Source organism: Phaethon lepturus, unplaced genomic scaffold (assembly GCF_000687285.1).
Source record: "Phaethon lepturus isolate BGI_N335 unplaced genomic scaffold, ASM68728v1 scaffold14307, whole genome shotgun sequence".
Lineage (NCBI taxonomy): Eukaryota > Metazoa > Chordata > Aves > Phaethontiformes > Phaethontidae > Phaethon > Phaethon lepturus.
In genome coordinates, this window is record NW_010554132.1 from 31,102 (window position 1) to 50,857 (window position 19,756).

At 39.3% G+C, this 19,756-nt stretch overlaps 1 protein-coding gene across 1 annotated transcript; it reads right to left on the reverse strand.

Moving 5' to 3' along the window:
- Positions 1–4,631: 4,631 nt before the first annotated feature.
- Positions 4,632–18,768, reverse strand: MYLK4 (myosin light chain kinase family, member 4; the record flags this gene model as incomplete). Its single annotated transcript, XM_010291743.1, has 12 exons — positions 4,632–4,682; positions 6,270–6,342; positions 6,696–6,848; positions 7,359–7,487; positions 8,222–8,292; positions 10,677–10,818; positions 11,950–12,059; positions 13,168–13,261; positions 14,104–14,209; positions 16,886–16,905; positions 17,732–18,215; positions 18,702–18,768. Coding segments are annotated over 12 exons (1,500 nt in total), but the record flags the coding sequence as incomplete, so codon positions are not given.
- Between the last annotated feature and the right edge of the window lie 988 nt (positions 18,769–19,756).

The following is a 19,756-nucleotide window of genomic DNA, read 5'->3' on the forward strand; positions in this document are numbered from 1 at the left end:
AGCCTCCCAAAGTGTGTGAAATATGTCAAGCTCTGCCACCCTCCCTAGTAATTCATGTGTGTGTATTTCTGACAGAGCGCTGTACGGATGAACTCTGGATGTGTGTAACGGAGGCCATGTTCTCTTACGGCTCCCAGAGGATTTGTGGCTGACTCAGTGCAACACACTCGAACACAGGGCTGATCTTCATGGCACTAAGCTCTTAATTACTACTCAGATGTATATATCCACAAATGATAAATCCTCTTAATTCAAACAAGCAACAAAGCAGATAAGACTGTAGTCACACTGTTATTTTAGTATAGTTAATAAGTTTCAAAATGACATGCAATTTATTCATACTCATGTAAAATCTACCACATGAAAAACAAAACCCCTAACCCAATCCTATAATACTGACACTAAAGTGCATAATGAGATGCTGTCATTCCAAAGTGGTCTGCTGCGTTTTAGTCTGATCATTGACGTGTTTACTGTACAAAAAGCTACAATATCTTGAAGGCAGTCAGAATAGGGGTGGGAACTCCAGCCCTAACAGAAAGGTAGCTTCTCTATTTATTTTGTGCAGGCAAACATAAGGTGACCAAAAATAAGCCGTTCAGTTTCTATTTAAAAGTCACGTGCTCATTTTCTTGCTTTGAGACTGCTTAGTCTTTTCCCAAAGAAACTTCCATTTCTGCTCATCACAGTTTACTTTAGTTAAGATGACAGATAAGGCTTTGAAGGTGGCAGTGCTGTACATGGTATCATAGTTACATGGTGAGTCATTGTGTGATAGTAGTAACAGGTCTCATGTATTTGCAACAACTAGTAGAACACATCAGTATTTCTTAGATTTCACAGCTGTAAGAAGCTCTGTTCATTTACAGGAGCAGTCTTAGGAGATCTACTACAATGGCTTTAAAACACTGGATCAAACTGGTGGTAGAGAATGTCATGGCCATGATGCCCCATTAATGGGCCCCTTTTATTTCAATATGAATGCTATCCAGAAAGGACAAAGGTATGAAAAACAATTCAATTCATTGAGTAATAATACTGTTTTGTCTTTATGTTGATTCCTTTTAAAAAAAGACATAATTTAAATATAAATACATATAAGATGTATAGATAAGTATATAGAGATAGCTATGTTAATATGTAGTTTGATCAGAACTGGATTAATCAAAGAAAATCTAAAGGCACCACAATATATCAGCATCACTGGATAAAATACTCACTATACTTTGCATTTATGTAGTTTTGAAACCAAGCAGTCAGAATGCCATATACAGCAGGAAATAAGTCTCATTATTTCAACCTCACAGCCTAGGCAAAAAAGATTCAGATTCATTTGATGATGAGCCATACTCAAACGATCCCAGGTAAAGAATTCAGCTGTTCTGACTCCCAGTTTTTTATCTAGTTAAGAATCAGAAAGTCTTGGGAGCAAGATAAGAAAACTTCAGAAAAACAGAGGATTTTCATTTGGGCCTGTACCAAGAGGTTATAATGAGCAGAGGACATACTCTCCTCTTTGCCAATGGTCTTAATCAGTCCTATTAGCATTAAACAAACTAGCTGGTATAAAATCACTCTGTATTAAAAGAACTCTGAATTACACTTGCATATTGGAGAACAGAGTCTGCATGGGTACAAAGTGAATAGTGCCTTGTTTAATTAATCCAAGTGTATTTAAAGCAAATAGTAATTCATCAGGCTAAAAAATCCTAAAATGTATCACATCACAGTTGCAGCAAATTCACCTATGTGCAAGGAAAGCCTCATTTCTCAATTCCACTGGTGTTACATTAACGTAGCTTTAACTTTGGTTGAGCTAATCCTTGCTCATTTTAGTGTGACAGGAAAAACAAACTTCAAATCTTCTACATAAGGCAGCTTTAAATTTGTTGCAATTCTTTTTTTATATTATTTGACTCCAGTGTCAAATCAACCTTGGCTACAGATATAACAGAGTGACAGACTGCCTTCCGGACTGAGATGAGAAACAGTCAATTTAACCTGATAATTTGAACCTTAAGGAGCCCTTAATATGTAAATGAGGGTGTAAGACAAGATACAGAAAAGATAGAGAAAAGTTCATTATGGATCCAAGCTAATGTAGCACTCCCAGACATGGAGAACACGGTGCTCCAGAAGAAACACCTTCCTGCAACCTGGAGAAATACTTTCCTTCTTTCAACAGCTGAATAGAGAAGCAGCAACTCAGCAATGCTGGGACTTGTCCTGCAGCTAAAGTGCTGTTGGTCCATTTAGTAGAAGTCTCATTCACGCCAGGGGGGTAAAGCACCAAGACTGCTGATATTTTCAAATTTCTTAGCAGCAGTAACCACACAGCAGCTTTTCTGCAAAATAAACAAAACAAGAATCCAGTTAGTTCAGCAGTATAATTTTTTATTTGGTTAAACGTTCTAGGACAACCACATGGTGGTTTCTTTGTGCATAAGGAAAAGAAAGCAGCGCTGAAGCTTCTTGCTTACAAAGGGTTCTTGCAGCCACCTTACTTGTGAGATGTTTTATACACGATATATTAAAAAGACAAGGCCTCTTTGTTAAGCGGAGAAATAGTCCTGGAGGTCTCTCCTGAAATGCAGCTACTCTGCTTTTTTGTCTCTCCTGTCATACAGATCACAGCATGAAAAGGCATGCTGCAAACCACTGCTAGCATTTATAATGCCAGGTCTAAATCAACTGGCACTTGAGTGTATTATTTTGGGTTAAATGTGGTAACCATACTACTTGCCTGATAAAAATAGCTAAAGGGATTCTTTAAAAACAAAGCACTGCTATGACTTTAGATCCACTCATTAAGTAAACGCAAATAAACTCCAAAAAGAAAAACACACACAGAGGAAATAACACTGCAAAAGCCAAAACCAGGTTTTCCTGCAGGTTAGATCATGGGTAGGTTACTACGTTACGAAGCTATAAAAAGTTTATTTAAAAATAATTTTGACTGCTGTTGGACAGTCAATTTATCTCAAAGTTGATTTTGGTTGTAATAGAAAATTGTGTAATACAGTGTTTCCTGCACTAGAGAGGGATAATTTTCACCATTTGGTTGCTGTGCAGTTAGTGGCTTCAAATGGGAAATACACATTAAAACACTAGTCCTGTAACAGGTCAGGAAAACCTGTTTAGAAAACTACTATGTAGAAGTACACAGGTGAGTGGACCAAAGCTTCATGTAACCTGCCCCAGCACCAGTGAAATGGGGATGAATGCTGAGGATCACAAAGAGGTATTCATTCCCACTGGATTCCCACTACAGAAGCTGATGTTCAGACATTACCATATCAGGAAGTTATGTGGCTTCCGAGAGCAAGGAGGATATAACAATGGTACCTTAGTCCTCACTGACCTCCAGCGTACAACAGAAAGGCAGCTTCAAGTCCCCCGGACAGCTCATTTAAAGATCGTTAACTTCTGTGTTACTATGCTACTGTATAAAATTTGTTCTAACTTTAGTCAGTCAAAACAGAACAAAAATTTCAACCTCTAACAATGCTCTCTTTTTTACATGTTTCTGGATGAAACCTGTTGCAAACAAACCCCAGTACATCACTTGCCCTACCAAGCAGATGATGGATGACAGCAGCATTAAAAACTTGCGTGTGGTGAAAAGTGGACTACTTTTATTTTGGCATCCTGGTTGTTACTCATGACGCACGACTAAAAGGAAGTGGTTTTACAATGTGTGTGTTCTCAGTCTCATTCACATCTTGGCCCTCCACTGAGTTTTGCCCAGAGATGCCCCCAGAACCTTTGAGTCATTCCCATGGTCCTTCAACAGAGGTACCAACTTCTGTGGTAATTGGTAAAAGGGTCTGTGGGAATTGGTGCACTGGTTTATGGAGATACTGTACCGCCGGAGGTAGCCTGTGTCAAAGTGTCTGCGTGACTATGCTTTGGTCATAGACCAGAGACAGAACATGAGAGCAGACTTGAGTCTCCCTGATCCCCAGGGGAGGCAACCAATCCAGCCTGAGAACCACTAATGAAGTGTTTGTTAATGAAAGAGCAAAGACAGGGAGCCAGAAACAAAGGACAGAGAGCAATGGTCTGTCAAAATTGGTTTGTTACAAGCTAAAAGGCAGAGAAATGGCCTGTCAGAACTGGGTCCTCAAAAGTGTGGAGCAGCTTCTTTTAGGGGACACCTCACTTTTGTTTCACTACAGTTAGTGGAGATGCCCTGAGGGTCTGGCCCGTGCCTTTGCTAAAAAGTAATTACTTTTCGTATTTCCACTCTTTTTAAACCATACTCCTAACCACAGCATGAAAACCTAAAAGCTTTCAACACTGAAAAATTATTGGGTGAAATCCTGACCCATGAGAGCCAGTGGGAGCATAACTATTCCCTCTAAAATGGTCAGGATTTGCAGCACATAGGGTTTCATATATATGAATTTTTTTCATATTGATGTGATTTGGTATAAGTGGTAGGGCCAGTTTACATTTTGAATGCTTTCCAAACAACAGCAAGGATGGTGGTGGTAAATACAGTTTGGACCATGCACTTTGGACTATGCAAGGCTTTCGGCCACCCACTGATCCCTTCCACAGGGGTTACAGTATTTATGCCTGAAGAAAACACTTGGAACCTGAAACAAACCTTCTGTTTGGCAGCTCTTTCAGAGAGATTGTTGAGCCGGGGGTGCTTGGGACACACCTTTAGCCTTCTTCTAGGGGAAAAGAGAAAGAAAAAAAGCAGAAAGATGCCATTATTGGAGCATTAATTGAAGATCAATCACATCTTACCTTTAGTTAAGGTAATGTCAGAACACTGCAACATCAGCATGTTTAGTGAAGCTATTTTTGTAAAGCACAAGAAGTACGAACAAAAAATACCGGGGAGGAGCTACAAAGGGTGAGTTATAAGGTTTCTATTAGGATAGGGTTTCCCCAGAAGAAAATTGGTGATAGGAAGCAGCATAGCAGGTAAGCAGCCCGTGTTCTTGCAGCATTTGGAAAAGACAGCCTGTTCCCCAGGTTTACAGGAATCAGAGCTCCACTGGAGCACAACTAAAGGAGTCAAATTGTACCCTATGAAACCCTCTAAAGAGATACTTACCTGTGACAAACTCTCTTATTTTTACTGTGTACACACACTTACAAATCTTCTAATAATCTCATGGGCATTGCTGTTCTGGGACATTACAATGAAAACAAAATTTCAATGGGAATTGTAATAATTTATTTGATTGTTATTATTTCCCACTTTATATTATTTCTTGTTATCCTTACTCTGTATAACAGGATCATCTCGCAAAGACAGATGTCAGGATACTACTCCGTCCATCCTGCCCAGAACCCACACCACCTCATCAGCAGAGCTACTACCGCTTTATTATCATCATCATCTTTGCTCTTATTTTAATAAGCTTATTTTATTAATTAATAATATGGTCTCTTAATTCTTAATGATGGCTGTAGTTCAAAAGGCATACACATTGACATACACATTCTAGGCTATACAGCAGTTATTTTGTTTAACATAGATGTGCTTTGCCTGCAGAGAAGGAAGTGAATATTGCACTTCAAATGTTGTAAAAATTCTGAAACATGCTTAAAATTACACCCTCATGAACCACGGAACCACAGAGAAGACTCACTTAGAATCAGCCAACAGCAAGCTCATCAACAGTGTGAATCTCCCAAACTCACTGACTTTAATGGAGGAATAATAAAAATTATTTAAAATCTTGATCCTCCAGTTCAGCCCAACTGAATTGTTTGTGTGAACAAACAACTCCTTTTTTTTGTGTTGGCTACAAAGCTGGATATCATCGAAGGGCAAGAAGGTGCTTAAGTACAAAGATATGCACTGGGTGAGGTTCCAAGCTCTGTTGGGAAAGGTATCGCTTGAGAAGAGGTAGGATGAAATCTAACAACGCTCATGGGGGACTTCAGGGGAGCCTGAAAGGGTTTTCAAAGCAGGAAGCAGAATCAACCTCAGCTTGAAAGCAGTTTTCAGTACTCATTTTGTAAGTAGTCTCATTTTGCTAAGAAATGGACCCACTCAGCAACATGCAGCAATTGCATGATCTTCTGTTTCTTCCCAGATGTGCAAGAACTGATGAGCAAGTGTGAGCATGCAAATTACAGTAGCTAAAAAAATGCGAGGGGACACGTGTGTCACAATGGCAAGAAATGCAGCAGCAAGGAAGACTCAAACACAGTTAAGAAAAATGTCAAAACAAATAGTGATGTGGCAACACAAGAAGGCAACAGTAAATCTACAATGCACAAGGATATTTAAATTTAGGGACCTGGAGTCTGCAGTGGAGCTTGTGGTCTGATAACCATGGGTGTTTTAAGGCAGCAGTTGCACTTATTCTCCAGCTAAAGGAAAACCAGAATGCTATTAAGTGTTTTTCCCAGAATCTGACAATTCAACAATTCTCTCCTACAGGTCATGTGCTCTGCCATCATGCAATGATGTCATTTCAGGACACTATGCCAGATGACAGCTAATCCATGAAGTAAATTTTTCATCACAGCAAAAATGCATTCAGGTAACTTCAGAGCATTTAATGGACACAATGAACAACATCAATGAAGTGGCATTAGAATATTCTACATGGACATAAAAAACTTACACAAGTCATGATAGTTCTGCAATGGAGCAGCACAAGTGACACAACTGTGACATGATGGCATGGAACACACATTTCAAAGATAAAGGGATTATATACCATTTTTCCTTGATGAGTAGTTTTGAGATGAAATCTTTGGCCTGATCAGAAACACCTTGAAATTCCACATCTTCAAAATCCCAGCTACAGGACAGGATATTGTTGAGGGTCTCATTGTCATCATCACCCAAAAAAGGAGACAATCCACTGAGGCTAAAGTAAAAAGAAATATATTCAATCCTCCTGTCTTTTCCCCTTCCTGTACATCATCTCTAATGTGCCACCTATGATTGTTCTGTCACTTCTGATCTATCTTGCAATATTGTCTAAGAAAGTCTCCAGACCATTCACATTCTCTCTTCTGCTTACATGTTTAAATAATCACCCTTCTTCCCTAGCAAACCAAGCATTACTGTCTTTCATGGTAGGTCATATTTTCTAGACCTTTGACCACTCTTGCACATACCTACTGAGAACTTACCAAGCAGTCTACATTATTCTGTAAGTGTGATACTCAAACACTCGTGAGAGATGTACAATGAAACAAAGAAGAAAAGTTCATGGTGATTGGAAAAGAGGAGAGATTAATACAGAATTTGGAAAGAAGCCTACCTTTTCTATTTTGGGTACATATTTTGTTAATATTCCAGTATAACAAGTTTGGATGACTGACACAGTTCAACCTAGAAACAGCTTACAAAGCAGATACTGAATCCTACTTACAGCATATAAGCAATGACTCCTACACTCCACATGTCTGTAGGAAAGGAGACAAACTCATAATTCACAACTTCAGGAGCAAGAAATTCTGGAGTCCCAAAGTTAACTCGAAGTTTTTCCCTGGGTTTATATCTAGGAAATTGAAACATTAACAGAGGACATCAGTTACAGTTCTAATTAAAGTTGTAAGTTGTCTAGCACTTAGAGGGATTTCAGAAGCAGGAAATTCAGTAGGAAAACAAGGACAGACAGAGGTACAAAATAAAAATAAATATACCCATATAAAGAATGAAAAATGCTTGCAAGCTTTATATCATACTTTAAGGCAAAACCCAACAGCTATACAAGGAAGAAATTCAGATTTCAAGGACTCCTCAGAGCAGCTGTTATCATCCTTTTGGGGCTTCTCCATATCATAGGCATGGAATTTTTAACTAGTAAATCTTTCACTGAGGTTATGGTACCTAATTAAACTAGAAAGTGATATAGCGTGGGGTATATTGTAACAGCCCTGATGGTCTCTTACACTCTCTTTTGAAGAATCTCATAACATCAGAGACAAGAGGCCAAACAAGATGTACCACTGGTTTTGTCCATTTTAGCTGTTCCAAGATACTTACGTGCATGCTTAGTCAGAATCAGCCCTCTTTCAACTTTCTACCTGAAAAAAGGCTTCAGAACAAATCTTTTTTACTCAGCTCCAAACATTCCTTATTAAAATATAGCCCTGATTAAAAGAACCACATCAAACTTGTCCTAAGAACAGTAGGAGACCATTATGTATCAAATACATCATTATAGAGATGTAGTACTTTTTTTCATTGTTTCCTAATTCATTTACAATTAGCAAGAACACATGCACGTACCTTCTTGCCAATCCAAAATCAATAATTTTTATTTGATTTGCTGCTCGGTTCACACAGAGGATATTCTCAGGCTGCCAAGAGAAATCAGAAAACACTTTAATGAGAAACAAGTATGAAAAACTGGCCTTTTAGCAAACTGTTGGGAGAAAAACACTAAAAACACAGCAAAGATCTCATAAGCACCTTTTGCTTTCCTCCTTGGTCAGAGTTCTCTGCATGGGTACCCCCCGCCCCGCTATCACACAGCAGTTGAGGTCGTGTGTTCTGTGCCTTGCTACTGCTTTTTCTTCTCCTTGGCTTTTCAATTTGACGTAAGGCAGCAGTTCAGATAAAGAACTCATTAGGGGGAGTGGGACAGAGAATGTAGACTTCCAAAGTGGGGTTTCAGGATGCTGGCTACAGACCTTAATAAGCTGACACTGGTTTTTTTTGTTTTTTTTTAAAAAAAAAAAAACAGATTTGGTGGGCTTTGAAGTTTGTCTTACAGCTTTAAGTTTCAGAGTTCAGAAATGTTCTGGCAGTAACTGTCTGATTGAACACTGATATATTAAGCTAGTCACATCAACTTTATGATTTTCTCTGATATTTTAGCAAAAGGTAGGATTCACAGGTTAAATCCCTCTGGATTTTCATAGGGCCAATTGCTGTTCTTCACTTCCCTGGCAGGAATCCATTAACTTCCTATAATTACTCCAAATTCATACAGAAGAGACTGAGCACAGAATTTTGCCAATTGTCTTTGAAATGTAAATACCTAAGAGTCTCGTATTCACTGCCAGCAGTTTTATAGCTACTCTGTCTTGTTGCTCATTGAGTCCTCTTTGAAACATAACAGCCCTCAACACTGAAAACATTAGTTAACCTTTGTCACGATTACTAATTCATTTTACATGTAGGACTTTAAACACCATAGGACTTTTAAACACCATATGTCCATAGTTTCTGACGTCCTGAATGATTATGGTTGGGATGACTTTCTTTCAGTTTCAAGCTTTCTTCCCAAACACATTTGTTACTGACAGCAATCTATGAACAAGCAAAACAGAAGGGAGAAGCCATAGCTGGCAAGCACATGAAAAGAGGTCTCTGAGAAGAATTTCTTGGATTGTATATGTATCTTTTTGTCAGCAGTTTGACCTCATATTAAAATTGTGCCATCTCCAAGAACATAATTAATGTGTAACAAAGAACCGTGCAAACTTCTGCTTGACAGGTTTCTAGGTAACTGGGTGTTTATGAAGAAACAGAAAAGTGAGTCTGGTCATTGATTAGCAACTGAAGCAGGTCCCAACAAGCATCTGCTCATTTGCTTAACCACTGCAATAATATATATGCTAACATTAAAGGTGTACTATATTAACTCAGATATTACAAGCCACAACGAGCAGCTGTAATAAAAATCTCAAAGAGAAAACTGTCTTGTGCACTTTTTGTTTCTTTTTGCTTTGTTGCAAAGCTCAGAGATCACTAGGAAGCTTTATAGCCAGTCATAAAACTAAAGACTTCATCCTGTTTTATTCCTGCACTAAACAGAGGTAAGAAACAAGTCTATTATTTGATAAAAACTTGGTTTAAGGGAGAAAGGGCCAGCTCAAATGTACAATCTAATGAAAAATATCTTTACAACAAATGTTTTCTAAGGGGTGACAGTTAACCATTAGCAGCCAACCAGGTAAGAATGTGCAATTGGTGGATTTGTTTTTAAAAAGAAGCGAGGAGACTTTTTGTGTATATAGTTGAAGAGTTCAGATAATGAAGCAAGTACATAGCAGAGAATCTGCCACCCTCTTCTGGGCTTTCAGCTGCACTAGCAGCTATTGCCTAACCCAACATAGGCATACTGTATTTGTTACATCAGCCACTGACTATTTTTATTTCTTTCATTTTAGCAAGTACATTTTGATGTATTTTCCCTTAAGTTGGCTATCTATTGATGCTTTTTCATAACCATGACAGTGTAGTGTAGTCCTCAAAGATGTGCAGGGTTTCCACTGATCCTGAATGACTCTTGAATTTAGTTCCACTCACTCATGCCTTGGTTTCTGCATGGTAAAAAAGGGGGATAATTACTACACCATGGCTGATGTGTAAAGCAGAGATCTTGTGCAGTTGAATTAAATAATATTTGCACAATATCTTGAGATACAAATATCAAAATTGAAAATAGCAAGGTATTTGTAGTCAGCTGCTGGCTTTCTGTAAAATTAGTCCATGGAAAATTCAAGGGCTATGAGACTCGATGACATATGACCACAATTCTCATCTAATTTACTTAGTTCTGTAGTAATTTAACTGATCTCAAGGTGGTTAAAGTAAATACACATTGATCTAAGGAAAGCAGAATAAGGCCCTTTGTTGTTTCTGCCATGGGAATCTGCTAAGCTGTATGGCCTACCATTAAGAATAAGAATTTCTACAGCTGTCATTGCACAAAACATACATCTCAGTTCTCTACCTTGAGATCCAAATGAAGAATGTACATTTGGTGCATGTACTGAATTCCCTCGCAGATCTGTTTTATGAACAAGATAGTATCCATCTCTGTCAAATTGCAGTTTTCATCAATAATTCGGTCAAATAACTCTCCTCCTTCCACACTGATGAGAGGAAGACAACAAAGTGGTCACCAAGTCCAAATCCAGTCCCATGAAATTAGATTAATACAGAATTTATATTATTGACTATTTTAATCATTCACAGTCAAGTTCAGTAAGGTGAGTCTACAATATGAGCTTGTACTCTGATCTGAACTTTACAAGATCTATGTTCTGGTGCATACCAGCCTGAACTTCTTCAAGGTCTGAGAGCCCAGTCTCCCACCCAGTGATAAGTATGCAAGTCTTGAGATTTGAACGGTATGCTGTCTTGAGTCATCATTTTGTACCAGTAAAATTAATGAAGTCACATGGAAAACCAAGAAAACATGCTGAAGAATCTGTATTTAGAACCACAGTCTCCTCCCTCAGAATTTAAGAGAGACATGATCCAAAATTTCAATTTGAAACTATCTAAAGTCAGCAAAAATTACTTCTTAATTTCTCATCACATTTCGGAATGCCTCCAGCTTACCCATTTATAGCTACACAGACATTTACCCTTTGTGATATGCTAATCATGTAGACCAAATTCAGAGGACTATCTGAGAATGTCCAGAATAGCCACACTCACATAACTTTGAACTTTCTACCATGCCTTTCAATGTTTTTGTTACAACCTTTTTGGCTTCCTTAAGACATCATCTGCTTAATTTTACTTTAAGGCAGCTATTTTTGCCTAATTAGCCTGATCACCCAGAATAAAAAACAGGTTTATCATTCAGGCATCCAGTATAAAGATTAGGCACAACATCTACAGCTGGCTCCTCTTCAGTGTAAGATGTCTTCTCGTTTGCCTCATAGAACTGGAGATATTGAGAGATCTGTTTCTTAGCTGACACAAATTAAAATTTGAAATTAAAGAGAAGATATATAACACAGCTCTATCTTCAAATGGAGCAGTGGCTTTACAGTACCAGGAATGTGGCACATCACTGGAAAAAATGCCTAAATGGCTGCACAGGAAAAATTTTATCTTAAATTCTGGGGTTTTTTTGTTCCTTAGAACATCTTTCATATGTTCTTACTACCTGTAAGAAGTTCTATTTCTAATTTCAGGATAAAGTAAGATGGAAATAGACAATCCTAGCAAAAGTGCTAAAGACAGAAAGGGAAAGAAAAGAACACACTTACTATTCCATGACTAGGACAATGTCATTTTTTGATTCAAAGGCATCATATAGCTGGATGAGGTTCACATGATTCAGCTGGTTCATGACATTGATTTCATTCTTTACTTCATCCTGTAAAGAGTCATGCATATTGTTGCAGAAGCCTTTTCTCTAAGCAAGCTACATGAAACGACATAGTTTGAACCAGACATCTACATTATCTTCATGTTTTCACTTGTGGCAACCAAACTCAGCCTTGACTGCTCCTGCAGTGGTAGATGTCAAGGCTATAGGAGCTTCTAGACTGAACGCAGACCTCAAGTGGTGGACCGCTTCAGTAATAAGCTATATGGGGTGGGGGGAAAGGAAGTGTAGAGCTAACATGGACAAGTGGTGGGTTCACAGGGATGTAACAAAAAGAGGGGAGCAGAATAGGACTTTGTTCAACCACCTGTAGGTATGCAAAATGAAGATGTGTAAGAAAAGTCCAGGACAGTCCTCAAAACCGCCCTTTGCAATCAGGAGAGAGAGACTGGTACCTCCATTCAGCCCAACCATTTTAGATGTGAAGTTTAGGATGTGCTGAATCATTCTCTGGTGGTGCCAATCTCTCTCCATTGACTATAAGGGAATTCTTGGTGATCAGTGTGGCCACAGCTATAATTTAGCAATCCCAGTTAGTTGAGACAAATCCCACCCTTCAATGCCATTAATGACACCGCTGTCACACAAAGGATGCTATGTATGTCTTGCCTGTGAAAGCAAGGCCCAGATGGCCTTGAGGTTTGCAAAACAGGACAGACGAATTCTTCCTATCTGTATTTGTGTTGATCATGTCTGTTATCAGCATCCCTCACAGTGACATCAAGTCATTGCAGCAAAGGCTACAGTGTGCTTGGGAGGGAATACACTATGTCACAGGCCTGACAAATGTTATTACCATTAAAGAAAACACGAATAGATTTAATAGCATAAAGCTAAAAAGGAAAGACAAGGAAACACAAAAAGCCAAAAAGAAAGTTGGAAAAATTCAGATTCTAAAAAAAAAGAGAAAGCCCAAGAGGACTTTGATGAGTTAGTAGAAGTTCTGGAGGAGAAGGGAAATAGACCTAGAGCCCATGGTAAGCCAGCAGATCCTATGAATGTGATGGCTTGTGAGCCACTTGGCCATGGTCTGTTGTGTAGCTGAACAGTGTGGGATCCATTGAAGAGCAAAAGACTAATATCACATTCTACCAACCTTCTGTTTAGGACCTTTCGCTTTTATAATTTTGGCTGCTAGTTTGAGACCTGTTGCTTTCTCTTCACATTTGTGCACTTGACCAAATCGCCCTCTAGGGAAAACAAGGAAAAAAAAATCATCCAGTGATACTGGTGTCAGCCCTGAATGTAAAATAGGTTATAAACAACAGAAATTACCTTCTCCCTACTGGGTTCCATTTCAATTGCTCATTGCTTCCATTTTGTTGCACAGATTTGACTTGCTACTACTCATTTAGGCACACCAAAATCACACACTGTTCTAGCTGATATTATCCCACCTGTATGATTCACTATACTCACCTCATAATGTTCAATGACTAATCCCGGGGAAGTCAATATACTGTAAGGATAATAACTCATTTATGTGCATGATCTCCCCCTCTCCATCTCATCAGTCTCCTCCAAGGGAGGGTTGTGCTTTCATGATGAAAGCCTTACCCATGCTGCCATCAAAAATGACAATATCACTCTCCTAAACAATGTCAGCATGAGAGATCAAGTAACTACATGGCCTGTCAGATTAGCCTGCTGATATATCTGAAAACATGCACGTGTTTTCAGGGATGGGACCCACTGAGAGAAAGAAGGCTACAACATGTCTCTGCGTCCTGCTGGCTGGAATGTGAGGTAAAGTATTACAGCATCCTAGGAGCCCTGTCATAAAGCCTGAGGGCAGCTGGCTGACCTAGAACAATACCAAATACAAGCCAAGTCTGCTGGTGCCAAACTTTAAGCCAAAATTCACTCACACAGTAAAATCAGCCTCCTGTTTTCATTCCTCTCTAAAGCACTGTTAGAGCTTAGACTTTCATGACCGGCTCTAGTGAGGCATGTTGCCTCCACTCATCTCCTGGGGTGCTTGGCTCTAAATTTGTGCCTTGCTTTCCATGTTGATTGGGTTCACCTGACTTACCCTCCCAGGATTTCATTCTCACTGACGTTATAATAACTGCTGATCCCCACCCTTTTGGCTGAAACAATCCGGTGATCAAATGGTGCTGGTGGGGTAGGACTACCATCTACAAAAGACAAAACAGACAGATAGCATAAGAGTGGTAACATGCAGTGCTTGTCTATCTTGTATTTTAGTCCCTCTTTTCCCCAGGTAAACTCATTTAAGACTGAATACATCTATTATAAGTTTTATCAATAGGTCTTTCTCTGTTATTTAAGACGGGTTTTATTCCAGAAGCTCTGGCTCAGAAAACAGGGTGTTGTTGCTATACTACTAAGACAAGTACTCCTTTATTAAGTTAGCATCTTTTGCACAACAATAGCAAGAGGCAAAGTGAAGACCCCTAGACTAAACCAATGCAGCTTCATGCCCACAAAGGGCCTCAGCAATTTCTTTGGAAGAAATTAAGTTTTATTTCCCCTCAGGGACTGTTAATATGTGAGTATGTACTGTAACTCTCCAGTGGAGTAGGAAGACAGACTGAGCTCTCCTCTACCCAGCTAAAAGAGGCTATTTCCCAGCTTTTGCATTTAGAGCTTGTGCACATGAGGGAGTTTCACCCTGGCAGGCAGCACCTGGGATTTCCAGTATGGCTCAGGACCCGGTGTGGTAGAACACATGGTAACTGTCACATGCTGCTCTGAGGAATTTCTGTCCTTAAAAAAAGATGGCAGATAAAAGGTAAAGAGGGGCACAGACAAGGGATGAGTTCCCAATGTCACACTGCAGCAGCTATGGAGTTTCGGCACAAATGCAGGTCTCTGGTATTATTGTCTGGACCTCAACGTGCTGGACCATTCTGCCGTCCTGATGTCAAAATCCCTGCTGGAGACCAGCCCTGCATGCCTAATTTCTCTTTGGATTTTTTGCGGGGTGTTGCAACTTCAATTTCATACCCACGTTGTTTTTCATTTGATTGATATTCCCGAGAGTGACCTTTGGCTGACCAAGGTGACAAATACTTCTTCAACTGGTTAGGAGGGCTAGAGCCCCAGTGTTTCAACATGAGCTCTCTGGTTTGGAATGCCGGCTCCCTTTTGTGTGGGGCTTGTTGAGCAATTTTAAAACCGTTCATTACTCCAGTGAAAATGATTAAAAACACAAACAAAAAAAAACCATGACAGCATGTAACTGGCAGGAACACTTTGGTCATTAATGTAGCAGTAGATTGTCCTTATTCACAGTGAATGTCCATTTTTCCAGGACACCAGCTGTGTACCTAGATTTTTTTTGACAGTGTTAATAACTTACATGGTCAGGAAGTTAGTTCATGGTCAAGGAATTGTGAAAAGCTGGGGCTTCTGGAAGTTTGCCACCTACTTGGGATTCTGCAGAGTTTGAATTGCAAGTCCTTAAGTATAGGCCTTTGCGTGTTACCGAGATCCACAAAATGCCAAGAAAACCTCTATCCTAAAGGCAGAATTTGAGGGCCCCAGAATGTAAGTGACAGAAGAAAATGTCTTTCTGAAAGCTCAGCTCCCCAGTGTTACCAAACTTTGGGCAAGGAAGTTTTCTTTCAAAGAGGCTAGAATGCCTCTTTAAAACTATGCCTAAGCTTTAGCCTTCAAGATTTTCCCAGTGATAGATATTTTTATTTTCCTGCACACCAGAGGGGATTTCTCCCTATTCAAGAATGACCTCCCATTACAGATCAACGATGCTCCAAGAGAGAGACTCTAACCTTAATATCATTGCTAACAATCTGCCAGAGCTCAGGAAAGGTTATGGAGTTTAAAGTTTTAGTACACTATCTCCTGTTTCCTGCTACAAGAGCCTAGCACAAATATTTAATAAATGTTTCCCTTTCCCGCTCTCCCCCCATTCTCAAAGCAAAGAAATTCATTCTGAGTCCTATACATGCACATGCACACACACATATCTTCAAATCCTTCAGGCCATCCTCTCATGTGCCATCATTTCACATACAGGGATAGGCACTGAAATTCTCAAGCTGGAGGTCTAATATTAGAAATACCTGCTTCACCCCAGTAAGCACTGCTTCAGAGTTTGGTGCCTAAGCACCATTCATCTGGCTGTTCAACAGCATCAGTCAGGCTTCCACACAAAAACCCATATTTCTTTATTCTATAGGCTGCAGTTGTTCTCACTTCAGATTGCAATGGTACGAATATGAGCAAGCTGGCTTTGCAGGCTACATCCAGAGCATTGCAAATTCTGTGTTAACACATATTCTCAGCACTTCCACAGGTCAAACAATTTTTCCATACATGATATAATTTCTCCCACCACTCTATACTTAGGAGTTTTAGCTCTGTTGTTAAAAGAAGATGGAAAGAGGATAGTATTAATGGACTAGCTGTGGCAGAAGCAAATTAGTTGCGACTAATTTCTGCCAGAACAGAAGCCTCTAAGATGGAAGAAAACAGAACCATGTTATTTCCCATCTGCTTAGGATGTGGCCCATGAGCAACTGCTTCCTGTCAGAGCTACCATGCACACCTTTTCCCTCTAGTAACTACAATCATGAAATCATTTTTTTCTACAGATGTCTCTCTCTGATCGTCACTGTAATACCAGTGGAATCAAATGCTTTGCCTTTAGGAATACTTCCTGTAAGAGCTTTTTTCAGTTTTACATATGCCATCAGCGCTTTCTGCATCTAGCCTGCTCCTTTTGTTGTCATCTTTGATTAGGCCTTCATCATTCACTTGATGCTTACTGCTACCACTATGCTCAAATTGGCAGGTCTGCTCAGTGACTGAACTATAATTTCTTGTACCTTTTTCGCAGCCTTTACACCTGCAAGGACAAAACATGGCATTAGAGCAGGGTACACTTAAAGCAGAGCAAATTTAGAAACATAGGTGAAAAATGCCTACACATATACTGCATTCAAATCACATTAGGTTATTTTGCTCCATTGTGTAAAATAAACTGTTTTAATACTCACTTTAAGAAATAAAAATGACCCCTAAGTTAATAATGACAGCAAAATGTTTCTCCATTACAGAAATCTTCACCTCAGTTCTTCTAAATTTAACATTTTGCTATCAATCTCATCTTTAAAGCAGTGGGAGAGCACTGGGATTTCGCTCTGTTCTTATAGGTTCCTGAGAGCTTAAACTGGTTTATTCCTGAAGGGCTATATATCAATGCAGCAAAGAAAGAATTACAGTAGACAAATTTCTGAGTTTAGCCTGAGCAAAGTTTCAGTTTTATGTTATCACTTAAGTTACTACATTTTGCAGTAGCTTAATTCCCAACTGGTACATGGCCTAATCTAACCTTATTTTGCTCATGGGTTATATGATGTTGCAGTATATAAACATAACAATGGGAGAATTCTCCTCAGAGGTGAATAGCCTAATGTAATTCCCATGTAGTTAACCTATTTCCCAAGCAAACAACCAAAGTGCACTGCTAGTACTGTGTATGATAGACTATTTGCCTGTCTTTTTTAAGTGTATAATTTCAGCTTAGAGCTCAGATTGGAGAGATAAACTCATTTTACACTTTAGTATCAGGCTTGATTTTCATCAACATTTACATCAAGCAGCCACTTTGACTTGAACTTTTCTTAAGTATGGGTCTCTTAAGAACGTGCAGCCTGAGCTTCGGACCTTACCTTCCCTCTGGTGCCTCTTCATCATGGCTTTGTCCTGCCTCATCTTCATTTTGGGAAGGAGCTGGTGGTTCCTCAACTTCTTTTTCACTCTTACCAGCTTTTTCACTCTTATCAACATTTCCCTCCCCTTCATTCTTCCTCTCTTCTTGTCTTGCACCTCCAGACACCTGATATTCCTCCTTCTTCTCCCCATCTGCTGGGGACTCATTCTCCATCTGCTGCCCAGTTATCCTTTGACAAGTATCATCAACAGCATCTTCTTTTTGCTGCTTTTCAGTATTGAAGAATTTCTGAACAGAGCTTCTCCTGTATTTGTAATAGCTTTCAAAAGCCAAACTTTCTCCTTTCTCCTCTGGCCCTCCAGTATGAAATTTGGGAGGATCCATTTGAAGCAAAACAGAACTTTCCCTCTCAGCATTTTCCTTGTTGAGCTTATCAACTTCTTCTTCTGGAGAGCAGGACTGGGTCTTCTGGATGGCCTCTTCTGTAAGTAAACAGATTACCAACGAATCTGTCAGTAATTCTCTGATAGTAACAATTGCACACTTAGCATAACTTCTGTTGCATTTTTAATTAGGCACTTGCTTTCCTCTCCCAATTTCAAGGTCAGTGTAAATCTCTCCTAAGCAAGAACAGACTAATTCTCTAAAAGTAGTGGGATATCATGGGTCACAAACTCTTCCTTTCAGACACAGCACTAGAAAATGTTTTTCTCATTCAGATTTATTGTCAGCCAAGTCAAGGTTAATAAACTTCTCATGCAAAGCACTTTTTTGAGCAGTTTGCCACCAGGTGCACAAGCATGTGAAAAGTAGGCTGATGTCACTTGGACAATTCTCACTCATGCTGATGAGCACACATGTAACCCAATCATCTTCACTAGTGATGCTCAGGAGAGTAATGGCTACTTCTATGCAGTTGCACCCTTGGAAACTAGAAACTGATCACAAAAAAAAAAAAAAAATCTAACCTGTTGAATCTGGTGGCTTCTTCTCTTTTGTTCCTGTCTCATTCAAATGCGATTTTTCTTTGATGACCTGTGGAGAAGCAATTGATGTATTAGTCAGTGTATACAGTGTTCATGTTGTATTGTTCCTCATGAAATTGCAGCCAGATTTTTTTGGTGAAAACCAAGCACTCTGTGTTCTAACTTATGCTCTTCCTATAAACAATTGTCCTTATTTTAATCAATACCAAGCTGACCAGATTGGTACCGGTGTAAAGCAAGAGAAATTATCTCAGTTGTAATAAATGTCAGTGTTGGCATAAACACAGCCCAGAAAAGATCAGGGTTGAGCCTCAGGGACTGAAAGAAAAAAACATCCAGAAATGAGCTGTTGCACTGCACTAGCTTTGGCTGTTAAAAACTAGGTTAGTTAAATCAACGCTAGGAATATTTAATATTCTAGTAAAATGTTCGGTAACAGTCTTACCAACAGATTTCAAAAAGTTTTTTTCTGTTAATCAACATCTGGTAACAACATTTTTAATGATCCAATAATTTATTACAGGCTGACCCAAACAGTTACCAGGAATGAGATTGTATAAACTATGTCAACTTTGTAGCGTTCTCTTATCTACATTTTACAATGTTACAGTGACATCTAGAGGTGCTTTATACCAGGCCAGCTCCTCATAAAAACTACTATTACTGTGACCTTTATGGCTATTTACGCATATTCCTATGCTGTTTGCTCAGTGTGTTTTTTCATCGGCCACTCCTAGACTTGTAGTAGGATGGTGACAACAGTAAACCATGGAGTCTGCTGTTGCTCAGTGCTCCTTTCCACCTGCCTTCTTCCTGTCACAGTACTATGAAACTGGTACTATCGTTATTAGTAACAGATCCACAGGGTGTGAAAAATGCAGATACCTCCAAATATGTTCCAGAGAGACTACTTTTGGTCTTTGAATCACAGAATCATTAAGGTTGGAAGGGACTTTCAAGATCAAGTCCAACCGTTAACCCAATGCCACCATGCCCCGTAAACCACGTCCCGAAGTGCCATGTCTACACATTTTTTG